General features: G+C 39.6%; 4 protein-coding genes across 4 annotated transcripts; 1 reads left to right on the top strand and 3 right to left on the bottom strand.

Moving 5' to 3' along the window:
• Positions 1-1,282: 1,282 nt before the first annotated feature.
• LOC144634464 (multiple coagulation factor deficiency protein 2 homolog) lies at positions 1,283-5,793 on the bottom strand. The gene is made up of 2 exons (XM_078493417.1): positions 5,592-5,793; positions 1,283-2,678 (listed from the first exon to the last, which is right to left on the bottom strand). The coding sequence occupies exons 1-2, from the start codon at positions 5,720-5,722 to the stop codon at positions 2,384-2,386; spliced, it is 426 nt and encodes a 141-aa protein (XP_078349543.1). The 5' UTR covers positions 5,723-5,793; the 3' UTR covers positions 1,283-2,383.
• Positions 5,794-6,551: 758 nt separating this feature from the next.
• Positions 6,552-8,637, bottom strand: LOC144635750 (uncharacterized). Its single transcript, XM_078494832.1, has one exon. It carries the CDS (start codon positions 8,149-8,151, stop codon positions 7,030-7,032), a length of 1,122 nt encoding a protein of 373 aa, XP_078350958.1. The 5' UTR covers positions 8,152-8,637; the 3' UTR covers positions 6,552-7,029.
• A 1,198-nt stretch (positions 8,638-9,835) lies between these two features.
• Positions 9,836-15,791, bottom strand: LOC144634491 (complex I intermediate-associated protein 30, mitochondrial-like). Its single transcript, XM_078493449.1, has 3 exons — positions 15,466-15,791; positions 11,123-11,299; positions 9,836-10,250 (listed from the first exon to the last, which is right to left on the bottom strand). Exons 1-3 carry the CDS (start codon positions 15,784-15,786, stop codon positions 10,050-10,052), a joined length of 699 nt encoding a protein of 232 aa, XP_078349575.1. The 5' UTR covers positions 15,787-15,791; the 3' UTR covers positions 9,836-10,049.
• A 61-nt stretch (positions 15,792-15,852) lies between these two features.
• LOC144635125 (cardiolipin synthase (CMP-forming)-like) lies at positions 15,853-21,040 on the top strand. The gene is made up of 7 exons (XM_078494192.1): positions 15,853-16,195; positions 17,178-17,315; positions 18,138-18,267; positions 18,561-18,646; positions 19,025-19,093; positions 19,913-20,004; positions 20,892-21,040. Exons 1-7 carry the CDS (start codon positions 15,866-15,868, stop codon positions 20,971-20,973), a joined length of 927 nt encoding a protein of 308 aa, XP_078350318.1. The 5' UTR covers positions 15,853-15,865; the 3' UTR covers positions 20,974-21,040.
• Positions 21,041-21,069: the final 29 nt, after the last annotated feature.

Below are 21,069 nucleotides of genomic sequence, written 5' to 3'. Positions count from 1 at the left end.
CACGCGCTCAGTTTTTCGCTGATTTTTTTTTCAACAAATCCTTCAAAAAATCAACTCTAGCGATATCGTGTGTTTAATAGTTCGGCAGCTGGGTTATGCTAAAACAATTAGACGGCTCGCCGATAGAAGCCTCGAGCTTGCCGTCTAATTGTTAAATAGACGGCACCTGTGTAGCCAATCAGATTGAGCAATTACCAAAATAGACGGTCAGTGTGGTTATGCAAACGATCGTTAGACGGCTGTCGGTGCGCGCGCTCTGTTTTTCGCTAAATTGTTTCAACAAAAGAATCCTTCAAAAAATCAACTCTAGCGATATGTGTTTAAACGATCAGCTACTGGGTTATGGTTAAACAATTGAACGGCTCGCTCTCGGTTTCTACCGGCTTTTGATGGTTGGCTCGGGGTTTCGGCCCTCGTCAACTATTTAACAATTAGACGGCAAGCTCGTTGTTTCTACCGGCTGATAGTTGGCGAGGGGCGAAGCCCCGAGCCAACTATCAAAAGCCGGTAGAAACCGAGAGCGAGCCGTCTAATTGTGTTAGCATAACCCACTGACCGATCTATTAAACACAAAATATAGCTAGAGTTGATTTATTGAAGGTTTTGATTGATAAAATTCAGCGAAGACTAAGCGCGCGCTCCGAGAGCCTTCTACGGATCGATAGTAGGCAGCTGTGTAGCCAATCAGATTGCGCGATTACCAATAGTAGGTCAGAGTGGTTATGCTAACAGCCGGTAGAAACCTCGAGCTTGCCGTCCTAATGTTAAATAGACGGCACCTGTGTAGCCAATCAGATTAGGCAATTACCAAGACGGTCAGTGTGGTTATGCTCACGATCGTTAGACGGCTGTCGGAGCGCGCGCTCAGTTTTTCGCCGATTTTTTTCAACAAATCCTTCAAAAAATCAACTCTGAGCGATGGAGAGCCGGAAGAAACCTCGAGCTTGCCTTCTAATTGATAAAAATGTACGGTAGCTCAACCAATCAGAAGGCAGCATTTGCATAAGAACTCTGTCTAATAGAATTCTGCTTAAGCTCGGTAGAGTTATAGAAACAACCATATTGTTCCTTTAACTTGACTCGGTATTTCTATTTCTAACTGTTTGGTGAAAAAAAGCATTTTAAAAAAAGCATTTTTGAACAAGTACAAGGCAAGGGTTCCTGAAGTCCAGCTGGGCTGCACGCTCTTAGCCATTCCCTACGCTTGGGAGCATAAATACTAAATCAGTGCTCATTAGGGTCTCAACATCCTGTTAAGCCTAAGACTGAGGCCAAACAGAAGTACATTTTGAAATGTTCCATTTTCATATGATAAGGACAATAAAATGCCATTACATGCATAATAATGAGCTGAATTATAAACTACTGACAATAATTATTGAATTTAACCTTTGTTCCAAAATGCAGTTAACCTGCACCACTTTAAAAGCTCTATTTTAATTTGTTCTTGTTTAACTTGCCCCACTATTGTTATTAGGGCTAGGGGGATTGTTTCTGTGCTAGGGGCTGTGTCTATTGTTTTGCTTGGCCAATGCCGAAGATCCTTGCAAATGGTGCATGTCGCCTCGCAAAATGAAGAGAGTAGACTTGTGTTGATTCCATCAAGTGTAAAATATGTTATTGAATAGAAAAATTGACACAACAATAATTTATGTTGCTAATTGAATGTAAGTAGATGAGATCAATAGCCTGAAATAACCAGATGTCAATGTTTGGTCACCTGTTTTCCTTTACTACCATGACAGACATTGAAGATTAGAGCTGTAAAAATCTATACTAATGATGATTAAGCCTTACACAGATGAACGTGAGATGTGCCTCTCTTAGGAGAAAAAGAAGTTGATGCAACTCTTTTGTTGGGATGCATCCCTAGCATGGTGTCTCAAGCACTTTTTGGATGCTCCCCTCTCCACCGTGAGTCCGGTGTGTGACATTTGCAGACTGCAGACTGCAGTCACACAACCCCACAAGCATTGTGCTTAGAACCTGATCATGTTTAAATAAAGGATGTGATGATGATGACTTGCAGACTTTCACTCCGGTTGGCTTACTACACACTCTGGTGAGCCTACTATTCACTCCAGTTAGCCTGAATAGCACTTCTGTTAGCCTGTTTATGGTTAACTTTCAATAATGGTAATGGTATCACAACAATTATATTCTCTTAGTCTGCAGTCTGCAAATGTCAGACGCTGCAGTGAGTCCATTCTTTTCTAGTTAGTTGTAATCTTTTATGTGGAATAAACTTGCAATAAAAAAAATAAAATAAAATAGAATAAGAAAAGCAACCAATGGCAGAAACATCTGTATTCTTGTATTAATATATCAAAAATGTTCCTGGTAAACTCATAGCACACATAGATGACTCCATTTTATGTTTTTTTTAAGACTTCTGGGATGCCACAAATTCTGGATAATCAATATAGCCATCTTTGTTAAGGTCGTCTTCTTCTAAAATCTGATCTATCATATGTCCCATTTCATCATCAGTGTACTGTGGGTTTTTGCCTTCATCCTCTTCATCGTGATAATGTGTCATTGCGTTCATGAGCTCTATACCATCCAATTTATTGTTATTGTCATAATCATGCAGTTTAAAGTAGTGGAATTGCAAATCCTCATCTGACATTTGCTCATCCTTCAATTCAACCTCATCCTTGAGATGCTCTTTAATATGCCTACAGTGTCAATAAACAAACAGACAAATCAATCAATCAATCAATCAATCAATCAGTCCGTCCGTCGGTCACTCAGACAGTCAGTCAGTCAACCAACCAGCCAACCAAGCAACCAATTTACCGACCTTTACTTTGTGGAGGGTATTTAACAATTATTACACGAGCGTGCATTGGATATGAGATGGTACAATGGTCACATATCCAACAAGTGCGAGTGGAATAATTGTTTGATTAAAAAACCCCAAAGAATTGTTATATTTAAGCTCCCCAGCTGTTTTCATTGACGGGTATCAGCTACCATGTTTGTGGTGGATGATATATTCATGAACTCATATACCATTGCCTGTTAACAAATCAAAACTCAGGAATTGCAATATACTATTAATTGCTAGTTTTTAATAAATGTGGAACAGCGGTTAGTGTACCAGCCTTCAGATCAAGTGGTCAGGTTTGAGCTCTGGCTTGGGTCATTGTGCTGTGTTAAGGGTGAAACTTTGTACTCACACCGTGCCTCTTCCCATCAAGGGAGAGAGGCATTAGGCACCTGCAAATTTGAATGAAATGCTTGGGAGTATATCCTGCAATGGACTAGTATCTGATCCAAGTGGAGTAGAAATACTCCTTGTTTGTGGAGGGGAACAGGTGGGTCTGAACGTCCCAGCTCCCGTGCCTTTTACTCCCTCCTCCTGACCCTTTCCATAGCAGTTCTCTTCTAATTATCCCAGATCCATTGCAAAATTTAACAAAATGTTTCGAAAGTTTACTATTTTCTCCAGGTTCCCACCACCTTAGATGAATCCTGCATCTCGCCCTCCCTTCTCCCGCTTCCCACCCCTTTTCTCCCGGGCTCCCACCCCCTGTCCCCGTCCACTAGTTGCTTCATGCTATGGAAACCAGAGATACTGTAAACAACAGCCTGGTGGGCCTGTTTTGATCAAACAAAGACTTAACCTTTTTCTTAACAGTGAAATCCTGATTTCTTAACCCCTCAATTTTTGGAATCTCATGATACAGGTAACTCAAATCAAAAGTAGTTTCCCCCAAGGGGGGGGGGGGTACTTGCAGTATACATGACGGGGAGGTCCGACGTATTTTTTTGGGTCGAAAATTTACACCCTTCGTATTTTTTTAGGTCAAGAGATCTGTCATGTAGTTTTTTAGGTCTTAAAGTCTGTTTGATTGAATAAATCAGTATCGAGGTGCTTGGTCTTGTACTTTTTGGGGTAGAAAATTTTGATGCCAGGTATTTTTTTGGGTGTAAAATTTCAGGCTCACGTATTTTTTTGGGTTCGCAATATGAAGTTCCGTCAGATGCCCCCTCCCCGTCAAGTATACTGCAAGTACCCCCCTGGGTAGTTTCCCTTCTCTCAGTCGAGCACTGCATGTTACCACTGATTACTTGAACTCCTTGATTTCTCCAACCATTTTCAGTTCCCTTGGAGGTTTGAGAAACAGGGTATTCACTGTAATATCCATTTTAGTATGTGGTATTGCTGTACATTTTTACAAATTTTGTGGTATATTGTGTAAATATAATGAGCAAAATTGAACAGCAATACAATAAACTAAAATGTCCAATAAAAGGTTTTCTTTATTGTGAACCATTTTGAGGGCATTCCTTTTTATATATACACCCCGGGCCCACACCCTATAGATGAGATTTTCTGAAGAGGCTTTGAAGGTCTTTTTTGAGGGGAGCCCTGTTGGCATTCTTTGACCTTTTGAATATTTCTAAAGGGGTTAGGGAAAAGTTACTTTTATAAAAAATCAGGTAATTTCTAAAAGGGGTATCATCTTTTTTCTTTGAGGGTAAATTTTGACCTACCTCATCAATTGCAGTAGGGGGTGTAAGGGGGATCTAAAAACCGCAAACTGCATGAAAGTTTCAAATGACCAGCGAGGGTAGATAAGACTTGATCTGAGATGAATATCTGGCCTCGAATGTCATGAGGTCAACGTTTCATTCGATAAAACGATTGTTCACATCAAGTATAAACTGGAATTGGCTGCAAATTACAAACCACAGGGCTAATTTGTATAATAATAGCCCCCGATTGTGTAGCCTGGTATGCAAGAAAACCAAACACTCGGCTCGAGCTTGTTTAACTGAAGAAAAACAACGGGATTCAAAAGTATCCGGTGGAAAAATAACAGAGTTGTATCACCGCAGACTATTTCTTCACTGTCTACTGCGACCTTAAAGTTATAATAACTGCACACCGCTTAGTCTTCTAAAACTGCAATACTGCAGGTTAAAATAAAAACTACCGCAAAACTGCACCAAAAATAACGCATTGAAACCACATCACCGCAAACCCTTATGCCCCCCTCGATATGGAATGGCCCAAATTGTTACATTGCGTGGTTCGAAGGAATAATAGGACTATACCAAACCTGTTTAAGCAGTCTACTATTACAAATATTATGAGGTATTTAACCTTTTTTTGTATATTTTTAGCACTAGACTGCTGATGAAAGGAGTTATGATACATGTAACTTCTCACACAATATATATGCAGTCATGTGATGAGCAGAAGCTTAGGAAAAGAATACAAAAACTAATAGAAATATTAACACTATTTAATTACATGTTACCCAAATTCTCCTACAGCAACTGAAATGTCTGTTTTTGATATAATTCAAAACTGGAAATATATAAATGCTTATTGGCCATTTAATAACCATGAATTTAGGTACACGTGTACGTTTAAAAGCCTGTTCAGACATAGAAATACGTACGTTCGGTAAAATCTTAACCAAAAGATCTAGAACAGCACGCATTATAAATCACAACACGCTAACTACAGTTACCGCTTATAAGTTATATTGTATACATTTCTGTTAATAAATATAGCCTGGATAAACTATAAGAAACTTAATAAGGGTATTAAAATAATGATCCTTCGCACTTACTCTTTGTCGTGTGTGTGTTTTGAATCGTGCAGAGGATTGTGTTGCACTGGAGCTTGAGCATCGTCAGAAATAACAAAACAGAAGAGAGTAAACAACGCTAGAAGTCCACAAGCACATCGAAAAGAAGACATTTTGACAACGGATAAAGTTGTGAATGAAAATAATTTTTCCTCTGGCGGGAGTAATCTGTGACGAGAATCGATTCTCCAAACAAAAGTAAGGCTCGGTTGCCAAGCCGGAAGTGTAGACTCTCGACACCAGCCCTCCCGGTTTAAACCCATACGCTCAGTGAACGAGAACTGAACTCCCGGACTGAACTCAATGGATTTGTTTCAGATGGTATATATATCAATTGAAAATCGTCTCGCTGTATTGGTGATTGTTTTTGCCTTTGTTATAGAATTTACACCATACCTGTCAGACGATAAAATAATTTTGTGGAAGTGGAATACAAACTGAAATGACCCGGGGAAGGTGGAGCGGTTACTCGGGATTTCAAGAGACGGGGATGATCGAATGGGGGAAAAAATCAAGACCCAAAAAAATCCCTAGGGTTTCCAACAAAATCCCCCCCCCCCAAAAAAAAAATTCCCACATCAACGCACCAACCACGAATCTTCAGACCATTTTTTAAAAAAAAAATACTTACCAAATTTTCCTACCCCCAAAATAATCCCGAAATCAAAAATTTCGAACCCAAAAAAATTCCTTCGATTCAGCCGATGCGTTCATGACTTATCGATTCTGACAGCAGCTGTCAAAACATCATTCCTTTTGCAGAAATTTCAAGTCAGTGAAACATTGGCCCCTGAAAATGGACGGTAAAGGGAGTAGGGGGGATGGTATGATTTATTTCGGCAGATTTTCCGATTCAGGATTCTCCCCTTCACACAAATTTCTATCCCTTCTCAGCTATTATCCAAGCAAACAAAACTGGAACTCTGTGCTGGTTTTTGTAAATTGAAAATTAATCAAACTTAAAAATATCTGTAAAAATTACATAAAATAAAAGCTATTCTCTATACGTCTACTATGTACAATTCTTGAAATGCAAAATAAACGTTACATAGTCTCTCTTGCGATGGATTGCTCCTATACTTGTTTTTGGTTGATTAATTTTGAATACCCTAAAAACGAAAATAAAATCCGGCAATCTATTGGCACTTTCAATATGTAATAAAAAAAATTATTTGTTTTCGGCAATAATATTACCACGCACCTATGCCTAAAAAGAGAAACAACAAAATGTCTTTCAAACAATGATGCAAATAAAAAATAAAAATAAAAATGTCAATTGTTATACGATTTGACTATATACACAATTGCGAAAATGACTGAATATCGAAGAACGCTTTATTAATGGAGATGTCATTTATTATTGTCATGGAGACCATAATGACGTAATTCATCATTGGCGTGGTGATCACGATGACGTCATTCATCTTGATCTTGTATTCAAAGACATGCAGTGCCTGGAAAGACTCACTGGTTTACAACCCTTGCTTCGTTTGATAAGCTGTCTGCAGCAACTCCATCCCTTGTTTACCACGTACTCTCCAATATGGCGCGTCACAATGCAAGTTCTCGTTTTCATGGCTGCTCGTGGAAGAAACAGCTGGCACCTGGTGCAGCGGACCTCCTCGAGCTGTCTTGTCAGCGTGCGCACGCACTGAGAAAGATTTTTGATCTTCTCCTCGTGGACGCGCGTGTTCTCGCGAGCGCGCGTGGAATCTTGTATCGCGCGTTGGTAAACGACGCGAAACGTGGATTGATCCAAAGAGTTGAACAGGCCAGGTTTCTTGTCCAGCGCCCATTCTAAATCCGCGATGCCAGTTTTCTCTAAGCATTTGTGCTCCATTAAAAGACGAGTCGACTCAGGAAAACTTCGCTCAGTACCTTCTTCTTCGTTCCACAAAACGACAATTCTCAGCTTGTCTCCTTCGTTGAAAACATTGTTTTTTGTTCCAAGTTCTAGAATGGAGGATACAAATTCCGAATCAACGATACTTCGTCTAAACAGTGGAGAAACAGCGAAGACTTTCCACTTTGTAGCAAAATGCTCGGCAGCTTTGTTCAGCAATTCATCCACGCCCAAAAAATTTGCATTTTGTATCGTGTTGAAGATTTCATTGGGTTCAAACAGCGCGCCATCGGCAATACCCGAATACATAAAGTGCAAAATGGGCTGAACATTTCCAGGCGCGGGGAGGTGAATAGAAATCAAGTCCATGCTTGTTTCGCGGTAAACACCGCACAGCAAAGCTCGAAAATACTGACTTCTGAGAACGAGGTACTCGGTATGACAGTAGAACCGCTCAGAGTTGAAGCAAATAATTTTGTCAGCGTGTTCAGGTTGATTCACAAACTGCAAGGCAGCTTCTCCGTCCACGACGTTAAACGTTCCGAGTTCATTTCGCTCCGTGACAACTGCGCGGTTTTGAAGCACGTGGACTGTAAGTCCAAAACCAGAAAGCTGGGACATCAAATTGTTTAGTACATCTTTCATTTCACACACAAGCTTGGCACTGGGAACGTCTTCCTTTGGTTTTATATCCTCCATCACAGCGTTATCTCCAAAACCTGCTTCTAACGGTTTAGGCAGTTACCGTGAAAGCGTCTTGGTGACCGCTGCGCACGCTTCTTATAGGCGCATTGAGAGACAATAAGAATCCAAAGCGGTGGAATGCACGTGCTAATCGCGAAAAAACTCAGGCGCGGCTCCTTCAAAGTAATCATTCATAAGGCCAGGAAAAAATATCGGGGGCCACATACATATTCGCGTGAAGATACAAAGCGGACAAGTGACAAGAGTTAACAATTAAGGAATATCCTTAGAGACACGTTTGTCTTGAGTTACCATTGATAATCAGTCTATTCTTAAGAACATATTTTTTTCCAAGGTTTTCTAGCCTGCGAGAACTCGCGCCTTCGGCGCTCGCTTCCTGTCCCGAACCGCTTACGTGGCCTCTGAATAAAGAGCCTGCTCGCGGCTCAAGGTTTTCAGGATCGATTAAAGGTTACTCGTACATTCAATCGTTTTCCCTTGTGAGGATTGCATTCTTGCTTGATCACTAGAACTTGAACTATGGATTAAAATATTGGACGGTGCCTACAACAAATTTTCCGCCGATGACTTCAGAAAGTGATGTTACCAGGGCTACAAACAAAGGGGTAGCCACGCAATTCGGATAATTAGGTTTGAATCTGGAAAAAAGTGCTGACGTGGCATTTTAAATAAAGTAAGCTAAATCCTGCTCCATTTAATTGGCTTTCAGAACAAATCAACATTAAATACAAATTACAATACACAAACCCGGATCCACGTAACAAATAACGTTTGAGCTATTTTTGACTCTGCACTCTCCTTCACGGCCAGAAAATCGGCCTAAATTTTTTTTCACTTAAGAAAAATAAACAGGTGCTCTATAGACTTACCACTTACATTTATTAAAATAAAAACTAGGGGTCACCACGCGTTTTCAAAAGTTATACCAGTTGTTTTCAGGGTCTATGAAATCGCTTTTGGGGTCTGTTACGTTTTTCCTATCCCCTCCCTAGTGAGTTGAATATTTGCATCTCGCGCGTGCACTACGCCATTTGTCACGGTTTGCAGTTTGCGGGTAACGTTTTAGCGCTTAGCGATTTGTTTTTAACTGTTAATGTGAGCCATATTCAGTGGTTAGCGGTCAATGGTTACTGATATGTTGCTTTTCCGCAGTTCCTGGCTTAGGATATGTCCATAAACTGGATTTCGTCGCAGAGAAAACTTTCTTGATTTTTAGTCGCGCGCTTGGTCGCGTAGTTGAATTCGTCATTTTGAGCGAGCAAATTAATTAAAAGCGCGCGCGCCCAGTGTGATTGATGCATTGCGTGATGCGCAGAACAAGTGCGCAGTAGCAATAGGAGGCACCGTCCTTAAAGAGGTCTTGCATAAAAGGGCCTGGTGAACCTAGGCAAAAAATTGAACGTTTTGCACACGCACAGAAAGATTGAGATTCGCCTGGGTGGGTGCTAAGTGCTAATAGACCCTTCACGTTTTTTCTCCCCCTTTAAGTAGCGAAAACTTATAGACCCTGTAAAAATGGCCAAGTTTGAGAGTTGCATCTTGCACAATAGCAAAAATATGATTTTATGAGTCGGGAAATATTTTACAGACGTTTGTACGCTGGTGGCACAAAGTTCCCTAGTATACCATACACGCGTCTATAAAATTTCTCGTCTTTGCAAAGCTATAATTTTGCAAATTTTCAAAAAACTACTAAAAACACGGCTATTTTAATAAGTTTGATGTGCTCTTTGCGACACTACTGACAGATTTACCCTGTAATGGTCAATACCAAAAAGGTGGGAAAAGAGTGTTGAACGGTCTATTTCCATTCCTGTAACAACATCCTTGGGCCCAGAGACAGAAGCTTAACCCCAAAAAATTAACTGGCACTAAGTCGTTTGTGTAAAAACTCAGACCTTGCTCTCATAGTGGTATTTGAAATGTTTAGGCTGGTACATAAACATGACCAGTTTAATGTAGTCAATTTCCAGGTGAAATGGGCCTTTGTTATGGTCTGCTAGTGTGAAGCCTACAGTGCGTATTCTCGGAAAATGCATCTGCTGATCTTGTAAGTATCCTGCATTGGTTAGAACAAACTTGGTGAATGGCACCTGTAAAGAGATGTGTAGATTCATGGGATTAGAAACTAGGATATAACTATGATTCATAGGAGGCATTGGTCAACTAATGGTTAGTGTTGGTTACTTTAAGCTGTGATCGGGCGTTTTTGTTTCGTTTTCGAAGGGGAAAGGGGAAATAAAAATGCCTTTCCTCCTCTGGAAGAAAGTAGGTAGAGTGGGGAGCAGGGGGGGTGGGGCATGATGCTGGTGTTAAAGTGACAATGGATCATAGGTTACAGGTTTGAGCCGTTGCCACGGTCATTGAGTTGTGTTCATCTCTTGACTGTTCAATTTGTGCATGTATGTCATTATGACCCTGCAGTCAGAACCAGCAGTGAAAAGGGAGTTGCAACCCACCTGAGGGAAGGGAATAGCAATATTCCTAGAAACCTCATGCTGTAGAACTAAAAGCTAAAGCCTGCTGCACACTACATAAATTTTGTTGCAAACGAGATTCACATTTGTAAAAGTGAACTAGTTTAAAAAAGCAACAGAAATTTAATAAAACTAATGACAAAAACCATCTACTGTGCCCAGCCTGATTAGCCACCTGCTCTAGACAACTTTCTTTGCCTCATAAGCCCAGGCCAAAGGAGGATGAGAGTTGATGAGAGTTGACTCTCATGAGCGTTTTTCGTCAACTCTCATCGACTATCATCAACTCGACCAAATGAGAACAAAAGTCTGTCAAACTCTCATTGACTCTCACGAAAAATTTGAGCACGTTCAAAGTGGATGAGAGCGCATGAGAGTCGATGAGAGTGCATGAGAGTTCCATACCAAACGAAAGTGAGAGTTTGCGCTCTCATCAACTCTCATCCTCATTTGGCCCAGGCTATACACAGTCATGTACTCTTCCTTACCTTGACTATCTCCCAGAATGGTCCTCCTCTTGTGTGAAAAAAGGACTGGTGTACATCATCGTCCCTGATGCTCTTTGTTTGAACATTAAATGTATAGGTTCTACCGTCTCCTCGTAATCTTATAACAATACCATCATAATCTGCTATATCATGTGTAATCACATCCCCACTCCAATCCTGGATGAAAAAAGAGAGAGAGAAACGAACGATTTTTAGATGATACATACTGAATTGTGCAAGTGAGAATGAAAAGTTACTTAGTTCCAGCAGGAAAATCTACTTGTCTTGGATGACTGAATAACACTTTTCTCTGCTACGTCACTGCATTCTGAAGCAGAGAAAACGTTTATGTTCTAATAAGCAGTCCAAAAACAACAGACACAGTCAGAGTGATGAAGTAAGGACATGACCAGTTGTTTATTGGAGACGAGTAATGAAAAACTTACCGTACATACAAGCAATAACAAGAGAAAAATTACATCAACACCGAAGCAAATAGGCTATTTTGCAAACAAAATGCTAGAAAAATTAAACTTGGCAATATGAGCGTGAAATATTGGTTGTATTGAGTGTCTAGCATGAAAGGCGACAAGAGTTAAAAACCATAGTGTGATGTAGAAGTCCCTAGAGGAAGCTGAGACAATAATTGCATGCAAAAATGAACATAAAAATATTTAAGTAAAATGTTTTAGAAACGTTCTCTGGTTAAAAATTTAAAAATATAAGCTTTCGGCTGCCAAACTGCAGCCTTTAACGAATGATAAAAATGGCGCGAATGAATAAATATATAGGGTAAAAATGTGTGAAAAAATTACAGAATAAAAATGCGTAAAAAGGTGACAAGAAAAATAGTGAGAATATGATAATAAAAGAGTACTATTTTAAAAGAATAGAATATTGTGGAGGTAATGACCTAGCATTGTTGTCCGCTTCAGTTGTCATGGCAGTGTGCCATGACTCAAGAGTTTTTCGCACGCGATAGTCTCCTTTGTCAATGACTCTTGCATTTTTGAAATCAATTTGATGGTCATTCATCCATGCATGGTTTGCAATGTTCGATCCTTTGTTACAATGTTTGACGTTTCTGATGTGTTCTTTTCTTCGCGTCTGTAGACATCTGCCGGTTTCTCCAATGTAACTCCAATTACAGTCATTACAAGGAATCTTGTAGACCACATTTGTTTGAAGGTGGCTGGGAGGTCTGAATTTTGGTGAAGGAAACTCTTGGTGAAGGGTTCTGTGGGGTCTGGTGACGACACGAATTCCATTGTTTTGAAGCAATCTTTTAAGCGGTTCGGTGAGGCCATTGATATAGGGCAGACAAGCCAAGGAAAACTGGGTTGTCAAAACTGGGTTGTCAACCTGTCTAACAAACCGCTTACTTCGGCTGAACGCTCCATTCTCGAGAAAGGACCGAAATTTGCTCCGACTCCATCAAAGATCCCAACCAAAGATATCGTCTGTGAGATTGAGGCTGCCATCGTCCGTCTACCAGAAGACACCAAAGACAACATACGAACCACTACTGCTTCAATTCTTCACAGAGCTAGTTTACCATCTCATAGTAACACCACCAAAGATGAAAAGAAAGCACTCAAAAAGCTGAAAGAAGATTCCTCAAGGGTCATAATGAAAGCTGACAAAGGGAATTGTTTTGTTGTCTTAGACAGAACAGACTACGATGACAAAATGGAGTCTCTACTAAGCGATCGCTCCACCTATCAACTTGTCCAAAAATCCCCGTTCTTAAAGGTTGAAAGGGAACTAAACAACAGGCTTCTTAACCTGAAGAAACAGAACAAGATCAATGATTCAACCTACCGCAAACTGCGCTCAACCGATGCAGCTCCTCCTGCAATCCGTGGCTCAATTAAACATCATAAAACTGGCTACCCTCTTCGTCCAATCGTTTCTTGCATTGGCTCTGCCCTCTACAACACTTCTAAATTCCTCACAGATATTCTGTCGCCCATCCAGAATAGTAATGGCCATTCCGTCCTCAACTCTTCGGACTTTGCTAATGAAGTAGCTCATATGGAAATTTCTGATGATGAAGTAATGCTCTCGTTTGATGTTGTTTCCCTTTTTACAGCAATCCCTGTCCAGAAAGCTTGCACCTACATTCGCGATAAACTCAATAATGACACTACATTAACCTCCAGAACAAATCTCACTACTGATGACATCATCTCCCTCTTGGAATTTGTTCTTTCAAACAACTACTTCGTCTACAACGACTGTACCTACAAACAGATCCACGGCTGTGCAATGGGTAGCCCGGTTAGCCCTGTTGTAGCTAACCTCTGCATGGAGGTAATTGAAGATTCAGCTCTGATTAATTCCACGGTACCACCCAAAATTTGGAAAAGATATGTGGACGACAGCTTTGTCATCATCAAGAGAGACGCCATTTCAGCCTTCCACGACACTTTGAATTCCATCGACCCCAAGATCTCCTTTACCATCGAAACTGAAAGCAATGGCCAAATCGCCTTCCTGGACACCCTCGTCAACAGAAAAAATGGCAAAATTACCATCGAAGTATACAGAAAACCTACACACACAGACAGGTATTTAGACTTTAACTCGCATCATGAGAAGAAACACAAAATCAGCACAGCTTCCACTCTTCTGAACCGCGCGTGTAACCTCCCAAGCACCGCAGACGCAAAATCGAGTGAAGTCAAACATATCTCTGATGCCTTAAAAGCGAATGGCTACCCCCAATCAATTATCTCTAACATCTTAAAGAAAAAACGCACTACAGAAACAATTCCCTCTCCGGAGGAACTTGTTGGTTTGTTTTTTAAGTGGGTCGAGCCATCAGAATCATTTAACTTGGCTTGTCTGCCCTATATCAATGGCCTCACCGAACCGCTTAAAAGATTGCTTCAAAACAATGGAATTCGTGTCGTCACCAGACCCCACAGAACCCTTCACCAAGAGTTTCCTTCACCAAAATTCAGACCTCCCAGCCACCTTCAAACAAATGTGGTCTACAAGATTCCTTGTAATGACTGTAATTGGAGTTACATTGGAGAAACCGGCAGATGTCTACAGACGCGAAGAAAAGAACACATCAGAAACGTCAAACATTGTAACAAAGGATCGAACATTGCAAACCATGCATGGATGAATGACCATCAAATTGATTTCAAAAATGCAAGAGTCATTGACAAAGGAGACTATCGCGTGCGAAAAACTCTTGAGTCATGGCACACTGCCATGACAACTGAAGCGGACAACAATGCTAGGTCATTACCTCCACAATATTCTATTCTTTTAAAATAGTACTCTTTTATTATCATATTCTCACTATTTTTCTTGTCACCTTTTTACGCATTTTTATTCTGTAATTTTTTCACACATTTTTACCCTATATATTTATTCATTCGCGCCATTTTTATCATTCGTTAAAGGCTGCAGTTTGGCAGCCGAAAGCTTATATTTTTAAATTTTTAACCAGAGAACGTTTCTAAAACATTTTACTTAATAAAAATATTTCTCGACAGTTTCATTTCACAAGGAGTGAGAGCACTAAATGGGATTAGCCTGAGTAGCAAGTGTCTTTCTTTGTGCACTTGAATTCTTTCCCTTCCCAAATATATGTGAGATTAGCTCCAAACAATTCCACATTGACGATGCAGCTTGAAAGAGATCTTTGTCTATTGTGTTGCAGATTGTTTGTCTCTCAGTTAGAAAATTCAGTTATTATGCCTGCCCAGCAACCAATAAGGGTCTATTATAGGGTTTGTACAATCTGCAGACTGCCCTGAAGACCAAAACTGCCAGATATTAAAGAGTGTGCCTGCAGACCACCACTCAAAATTGGCTTAATCCACCAGACCACCAGAGTATTATAGACCCTTGCCAATCTACGTTTTACTATATGGGTCTATTTGTGGGGCTACGTTATCTGTGTGAAATTGTTTGGGTCAAATCTCAGATGCTCACTTATTCGCCCTTGTAACAAAAGAGACCTGACAGGTACATTGAAGTTTATTTCGGTCTCAAATGTGCTCGATAAAATCATTTACCATAAATTAGAATTCTGATAATAAGCCCTAAACTTATTGGATATGTGACATGTTTTTGTGGTTGAATAGATTGAGCTCTGATTTTTACTCTGCTTTTGGTGTTGAGAAGAGGATTACCTTATGTAAAATTGGAAATCTCTTGGATTTCTATTTTTTTATGTTGGCACCTCTGCCAGCCAGGGGGTGGATATAAAGGAGGAGCAGAGTCCCCCCCCCCCCCCCCCGCCCTAGGTACATTGTACCTTTATAAATACCTGGTCCGTTGGTCCCCAAACTTAGTTGGCTATAAACAACTACAGAACTCACCCTTTGTGGCTGTGATCTGATCGAGCACATACCACTGTATTTAACATTCGTAGCTGGTGGTAAATCAGTGGAAACATTCCCTCTAAACACAGCTTTACCGCCTGGACTTTGAACAAACTCAGCTGTAGATTTACCACCAAACTGCTCATCTGTTATAAGCGTCCATTGCTCAAGGTTTTCCTTATTCCTAAAGTCCCACAACACTTCTGAATACTTGAATTTTGCCATAGGATCCGGAAACAGTGTTTTGACGACCGTTTTGACGGCTGGTTTTTGGAGAATACCTTTAACTCCTTTGATAATACCACTTCCAGACGCCATGTTGCTTTTCGTGCTGAGACCCAGGCCTCCGCATTGTTTAGGTTTTGCACGGAGAAGATTGGTGACTAAAGGGTTAAAGATGGCGGGTGTCTGCAGAACTTGCAAGGCACTCCGCCTAAATTTAACCCTAAAAAGTTGTTTTGGCCCTGACTTTATTCCGTCAAAATTCAAGTATGTAATGCCTGCTGCCTTTATCTCTAGCTTCAGCTTCATTGGGTATCGTTACTCGTCGAAAGATCGCACTTCTGGAGGCATTCTTTGGCAGCGAAGCAGATGTGTTCTGGAAGACTTTTCCGTGTTTTGTAAAGGGTTGAGGCCTTATAGATCTACAGCATTTCAGTTTCAACGAGGACAGACAAAGCCAGGGGCTGGGAAAATAAAGGCGAAGCTCGAACAAATGAAAGAAATGGTAGGTTATATACAAAGCCGTGTATCACATTCGAAAAGGTGTGTTCCGTGTGGGGAGGGGTAGGGGGGGGGGGGGAATTGTTGTTGGAACATTTTGGTGAGGAGATGCCACGAGGTTCTTGAACAACATATGCCATTTTCAGAACCTGTTTCAGACTTTCTGGTGACATATCTTTAGTAGTATCATGTTCATATTTTGTAACCTTAACCACAAGTTACATGCTTTAAAATATTCTTGAAATTGGATACAACCAATTCAATAGTGCTAAAATAAAGAAGTATGTCCTGAACAATGGGTCAGAGTCAGTCAGAAGATTATTGAAAGGTGGTTGCTTACCTCAATCGTTAATGGTGAAGAAAGCAGTTCTGGGGCCATTCCAAAAAAAATTCCCCCCCCCCCCCCCCACCCTGTTGACGAATTTTTCTTAAGAGGTCTGAAATATGTTGACACCTTTGATTCTTTCTGAGGGGGTAAGCAAAAAATGAGCAAAAAGTGGTATTTTTTCTGATGGGGCTAAGAAAAAATCGGGTTTTTCTGAGGGGGGCATCATGTCGGAGGCATGGTGGCCTAATGGTTAGACTGTGCTGGACTCTGGATCAAGCGGTCCAGGTTTGAGCCACAGCCAGGGTCACTATGTTGTGTTCTTGGGCAAGACACTACTCTCATAGTGCCTCTCTTTGCCCGGGTGTATAAAGGGTTCCAGCAAATAATTTTACTGCTGGGGGATAACCCTGGGATGGACTAGCATCCCATCCAGGTGGGAGTAGTAATAGTACTAGTCGCTTCACTCATGCTACAGAAACCAGGATAAGCTCTGGCCTGATGGGCCACTTGACTGGGCTTGAACGCAGATTTTACCCTTTTTTTTTCTTCAAATACATACCAAAACTGTAGCTTTAACTATCACCTTATGTTTATAAAATATAATAAAAAAAAATAATAATAATAATAAAACTGACTTAGATCATTTCTTGTTGTGAAGAAAGAAGACATTTTCACAGTACCAAACCTGCTATCCACTCTCAGAATATTGGCAACACCAGTTATTGGCTATCTGATAGTTTCAGAGGATTACGTCAGCTCTTTAGCTCTGTTTGGTTTTGCTGGTATCACTGACATGGTAAGGTACAAAAACTAATTTATTGTATATTGTTTTATTACATAATATATCAAACCCGAGCAACAGTGTTTCATGGGGATATCCAAACACCAAGAAGAGATTTGAAAATGTGACCCGCAGCAGAGTATTTTTGATGAAATTCAAGGTGTTTGGATAGCCGATGAAACACTGTGTTTGTTATATCTTCTTAACTGAAACAACCGAATGAAAAGAGAAGTAAAATCAGTTGTAAGAATCTATGCTAATTAAGATCGGGTATCCAAACCTCCTTCAGGGTAAGTTATAATTTTCTTTGTTTTTACTTGATGAGTTATTTGTTGTTTAAGAGTGAATTTTATTGGTGACATGAAATCTTGCATGCTAGTCCATTAGAGGTCCAGCATATTTCTCGACAGTTTTCCAGAACAATTAATAATCCTTGGTGTAGAGAGGCACTGTGAGGGAAGTGTCTTGCCCAAGAACACAACACAATGTCCCTGGCCAATACTGAAACTCAGACCACCTCTTGTGCCACCTCACCTCTCAATCTGTGCCTTCTTTGTCAGATTTTGCTGGCTCTCATTGGGTGTTCCTGACTTTAATCTAGATACAGTAGAACACAACACAATGTCCCTGGCCAAGGGACATTGAATTGGTTTGAGAAATAAAAAAAATTGAGGAATCTGGGATAAAATTGCAGAATTTAACTATATGAGGAAAGGGATATAACTTTTGTCACTCAAGTTATCGGAAGGATTGAAAAAATAAGGATTTGAGAGGTCAGGATTCCACTTAGAGTATGAAAATTATCTTTACTAATGGACATTTTTGTTCATTTTATAGCTCGATGGATTCATAGCAAGAAATTTCAAAAACCAGAAGTCGGTGTTGGGCACTGTTTTAGATCCACTCGCCGACAAGATTCTGATGTCTGTGCTGACTGTTTCTCTCACTGTGGCATCTCTTTTACCTGGTAAATTGATTATGAATTGATAGTGAATTGATTATTCTGGCTGTAAAAATGTACTGTTTGTACCCGTACAAGCCACATACATTACTGAACAGTAGTGTTTGTTAATTGGCAAGGGATGAAAAAACAAACTATGTTGATGACATTGGTGATGATGATGATGATGATGATGATGATGACAACGACGACGACCACGGTGATGGTGACGATGATGATGATGATGATGATGATGACAAAAAATGAGATTCTGCCATGAGTTAGTGCAACAGGTTAATAAGCTCTTTTTTTTCCTGTAGTTTCCCTCACTGCACTGATCCTCAGCCGAGATGCTCTACTGGTCAGCTGTGCATTTTACTTTAGATACAAGTCTCTTCCATCACCGGTAAGTCCAACCAATCACTACCAATGTAAATACCAGTAAATAAAATAAACCAATCAAACTGAGCTTTTGCAGTGAAACTTTGAAACCAGTAGTAAGCTTGGGCACAGTGAAAATGTATATTTTAGAAAAGAAGTGGTTTTATGTAGTTTGTTATAATGTAACTTGTTAAAGAAGATTCTGGCATCTGGGACATTGCTACATACTATTAGGTTGTTTTCACATGTTCTCAACAAATGTGGCTAAAACATTCTAAATGAGAATGTTTTCACTCATTTACTAAATAACGCAGCAAACACAGCTCAGCTAAATCAACACTTAATTTAGAAGGAATAAGACACAGTTTTAATACACATTTTCTTAATTTTTCTTTTTGAGTAGAGAACAGTTTCCAGATATTTTGATATCAAATTACCCACAGTGGAATTAAGACCCAACTTACTTGGCAAGGTAAGTTGAATTCTCAAACTCATTAATAATTAATCAAATTAAAACAAAGGAAATCATGACCGTGAAGTAGGTTTGGTTGCCCAGTCTTAATTAGCATAGATTTTTTTCATTTTATTTCTCTCTTTACTCCGTAGTTTTTTTATTCAAATGCGCGGATATATCAAACACTCAAGACAGTGTTTCATTGGCTATCCAAACACCTCAAATTTTGTCAAAAATACTCTGCTGGGCATTGTATATTCAACTCTCTTCTCGGTGTTTGAATATCCAGACGAAACACGGTCTCTCATGTTTGATATATTACATAAACCATTCTTTTGGCCAGTGGTCAATGTCAAAATTCTCCTCTTAATATCAATACTAAAGCAAGAGAGCTTTTGTCTGCAATTTTTGCATTTAACTGGTGATAAATGAGAATTCAATCATTGCACTAGTGCAATTTTTTTATTGAAAAGTTGCATCCCTGCCAACATACATTTTTTTTTCTAAAGGGATAACTGCAGCTGAGTTTGATCTATCACTTTAATTTAATGCCATTAAGATTTTGGTAACAGCACTGGATAGGCAAGGTTGAGGAGGGGGGAGAGAAAGACTTAATAATTTATGCTATTGTTATTTAAAAAATTACTGTAGAAATAAAACTCTGGTAGTTTTTTTGTGTAAGAATGTTTCAACAATTTTACACTATAAACAACACTTAGTTTTTTTTCATTTTTTTACAGTAGTAGGACCTTAGTCTCTATCATTATGTCATTATTTTTTTATTAAATTTGCTTAATTTTTCAAACATTTAAAAAGCTCTGTTCCTTTTTGTTTTAGGCCAACACTGTTTTACAGTTGGCTCTTGTCGGCTGTTCACTGGCAGCCCCTGTCTTTGGTTTTGTGGATCATCCTCATTTACAATATCTTTGGTAGGTAACTTTTCAGGTCCAGCAAGGTAGAATAGGGTTTTGACTGATGTGTTCTAGGCAGGGTGTGTACTATCACACTCTATAATTTTACCTGGGTGAAGATTTCCAAAATAGATTTCGGATCAATTTAGGTTTCTGGGAAACTGCTCACCTACCCCTCCCCAAACCTAACATTAACCCTTACTTATCGCTTTGGGCAAAATGTTAGGTTTGGGGAGGGGTAGGTGAGCAGTTTCCCAGAAACCTAAATTGATCCTAGATTTCTATTCTTAACCGAAGTTTTCAAGCTTGAACAAATTGCCAGAGGATTCCTCTAAGACTACAAGACTTCTGACCATTTTGAATTTTAGAATTTCATTTTCCAGGCCTGGAAAGTCATGGGTTACAGTGTATGGAAAGTCTTAGAAAATGGTTTTGATTGTACAAAATAGATTAGGCAGGTTATTTTTTGTGAGTAAAAGGGTAAAAACGTACCCAAAATCAAGATAATTTTTGAAAAATTCCAAGAAAAATGGTCAAATTTAGGTCATGGAAAACTTTGAAAGGTCATGGAAAGCTGGTCATGGAATTTCAAAAGCTCAAAAGAGTACGAACCCTGCATAAAGTCCATGTACATGTAGAGTAATCTTGAGTCAACTTATCCTTGAGTTAGCCATTACTGATACAGTGACATTGTTAATACATTTACCAAAACCATCATGGAAAACACACATTTTATAACATAGCACACCCTCCCCCGCCCCACCCCCAAATTACATGCATCTGGAAACATTTGTAGCCGTAAAACAAAATCAGTTCTCAATCAAGTTCCTTCCTCCTGGACTTGAGAGAGATTATTTCCTTAAATTATAATCTGTGTATTTGATTGTTCTTTTTTAATGTTTCAGGTACACAGTCGCTTGTTCAACTGTCCTGTCCAGTGTTAGTTATGTCATCAACTTCAAAGCATCTGTAAAATATCTCAAATAAATTAATTCAACTATTTTGAATTTCAATGTGCTGTTTCTTTGATAATTTACTACCCTAATGGACAAGTATAGTCTCCTAACTGAAATTATCACTCTT

The sequence above is a fragment of the Oculina patagonica genome, chromosome 13, assembly GCF_052425735.1.
Source record: "Oculina patagonica isolate OP01 chromosome 13, crgOcupat, whole genome shotgun sequence".
Lineage (NCBI taxonomy): Eukaryota > Metazoa > Cnidaria > Anthozoa > Scleractinia > Oculinidae > Oculina > Oculina patagonica.
The sequence above is the reverse complement of the archived record's forward strand: the minus strand, read 5'-3'. Positions and strand labels throughout refer to the sequence as shown.

Coding starts and splice junctions, on each gene's coding strand:
- LOC144634464 (XM_078493417.1), bottom strand. CDS start 5,722: ATGTCTTCTTTTCGATGTGCTTGTGGACTTCTAGCGTTGTTTACTCTC. Junction 2,679..5,591: donor AAACACACACACGACAAAGA/GTAAGTGCGAAG, acceptor TTGACACTGTAG/GCATATTAAAGAGCATCTCA.
- LOC144635750 (XM_078494832.1), bottom strand. CDS start 8,151: ATGGAGGATATAAAACCAAAGGAAGACGTTCCCAGTGCCAAGCTTGTG.
- LOC144634491 (XM_078493449.1), bottom strand. CDS start 15,786: ATGGCGTCTGGAAGTGGTATTATCAAAGGAGTTAAAGGTATTCTCCAA. Junction 11,300..15,465: donor TCAGATCACAGCCACAAAGG/GTGAGTTCTGTA, acceptor TTTTTCATCCAG/GATTGGAGTGGGGATGTGAT. Junction 10,251..11,122: donor CATTCTGGGAGATAGTCAAG/GTAAGGAAGAGT, acceptor ATCTCTTTACAG/GTGCCATTCACCAAGTTTGT.
- LOC144635125 (XM_078494192.1), top strand. CDS start 15,866: ATGGCGGGTGTCTGCAGAACTTGCAAGGCACTCCGCCTAAATTTAACC. Junction 16,196..17,177: donor TCGAACAAATGAAAGAAATG/GTAGGTTATATA, acceptor CTTGTTGTGAAG/AAAGAAGACATTTTCACAGT. Junction 17,316..18,137: donor TTGCTGGTATCACTGACATG/GTAAGGTACAAA, acceptor TTCATTTTATAG/CTCGATGGATTCATAGCAAG.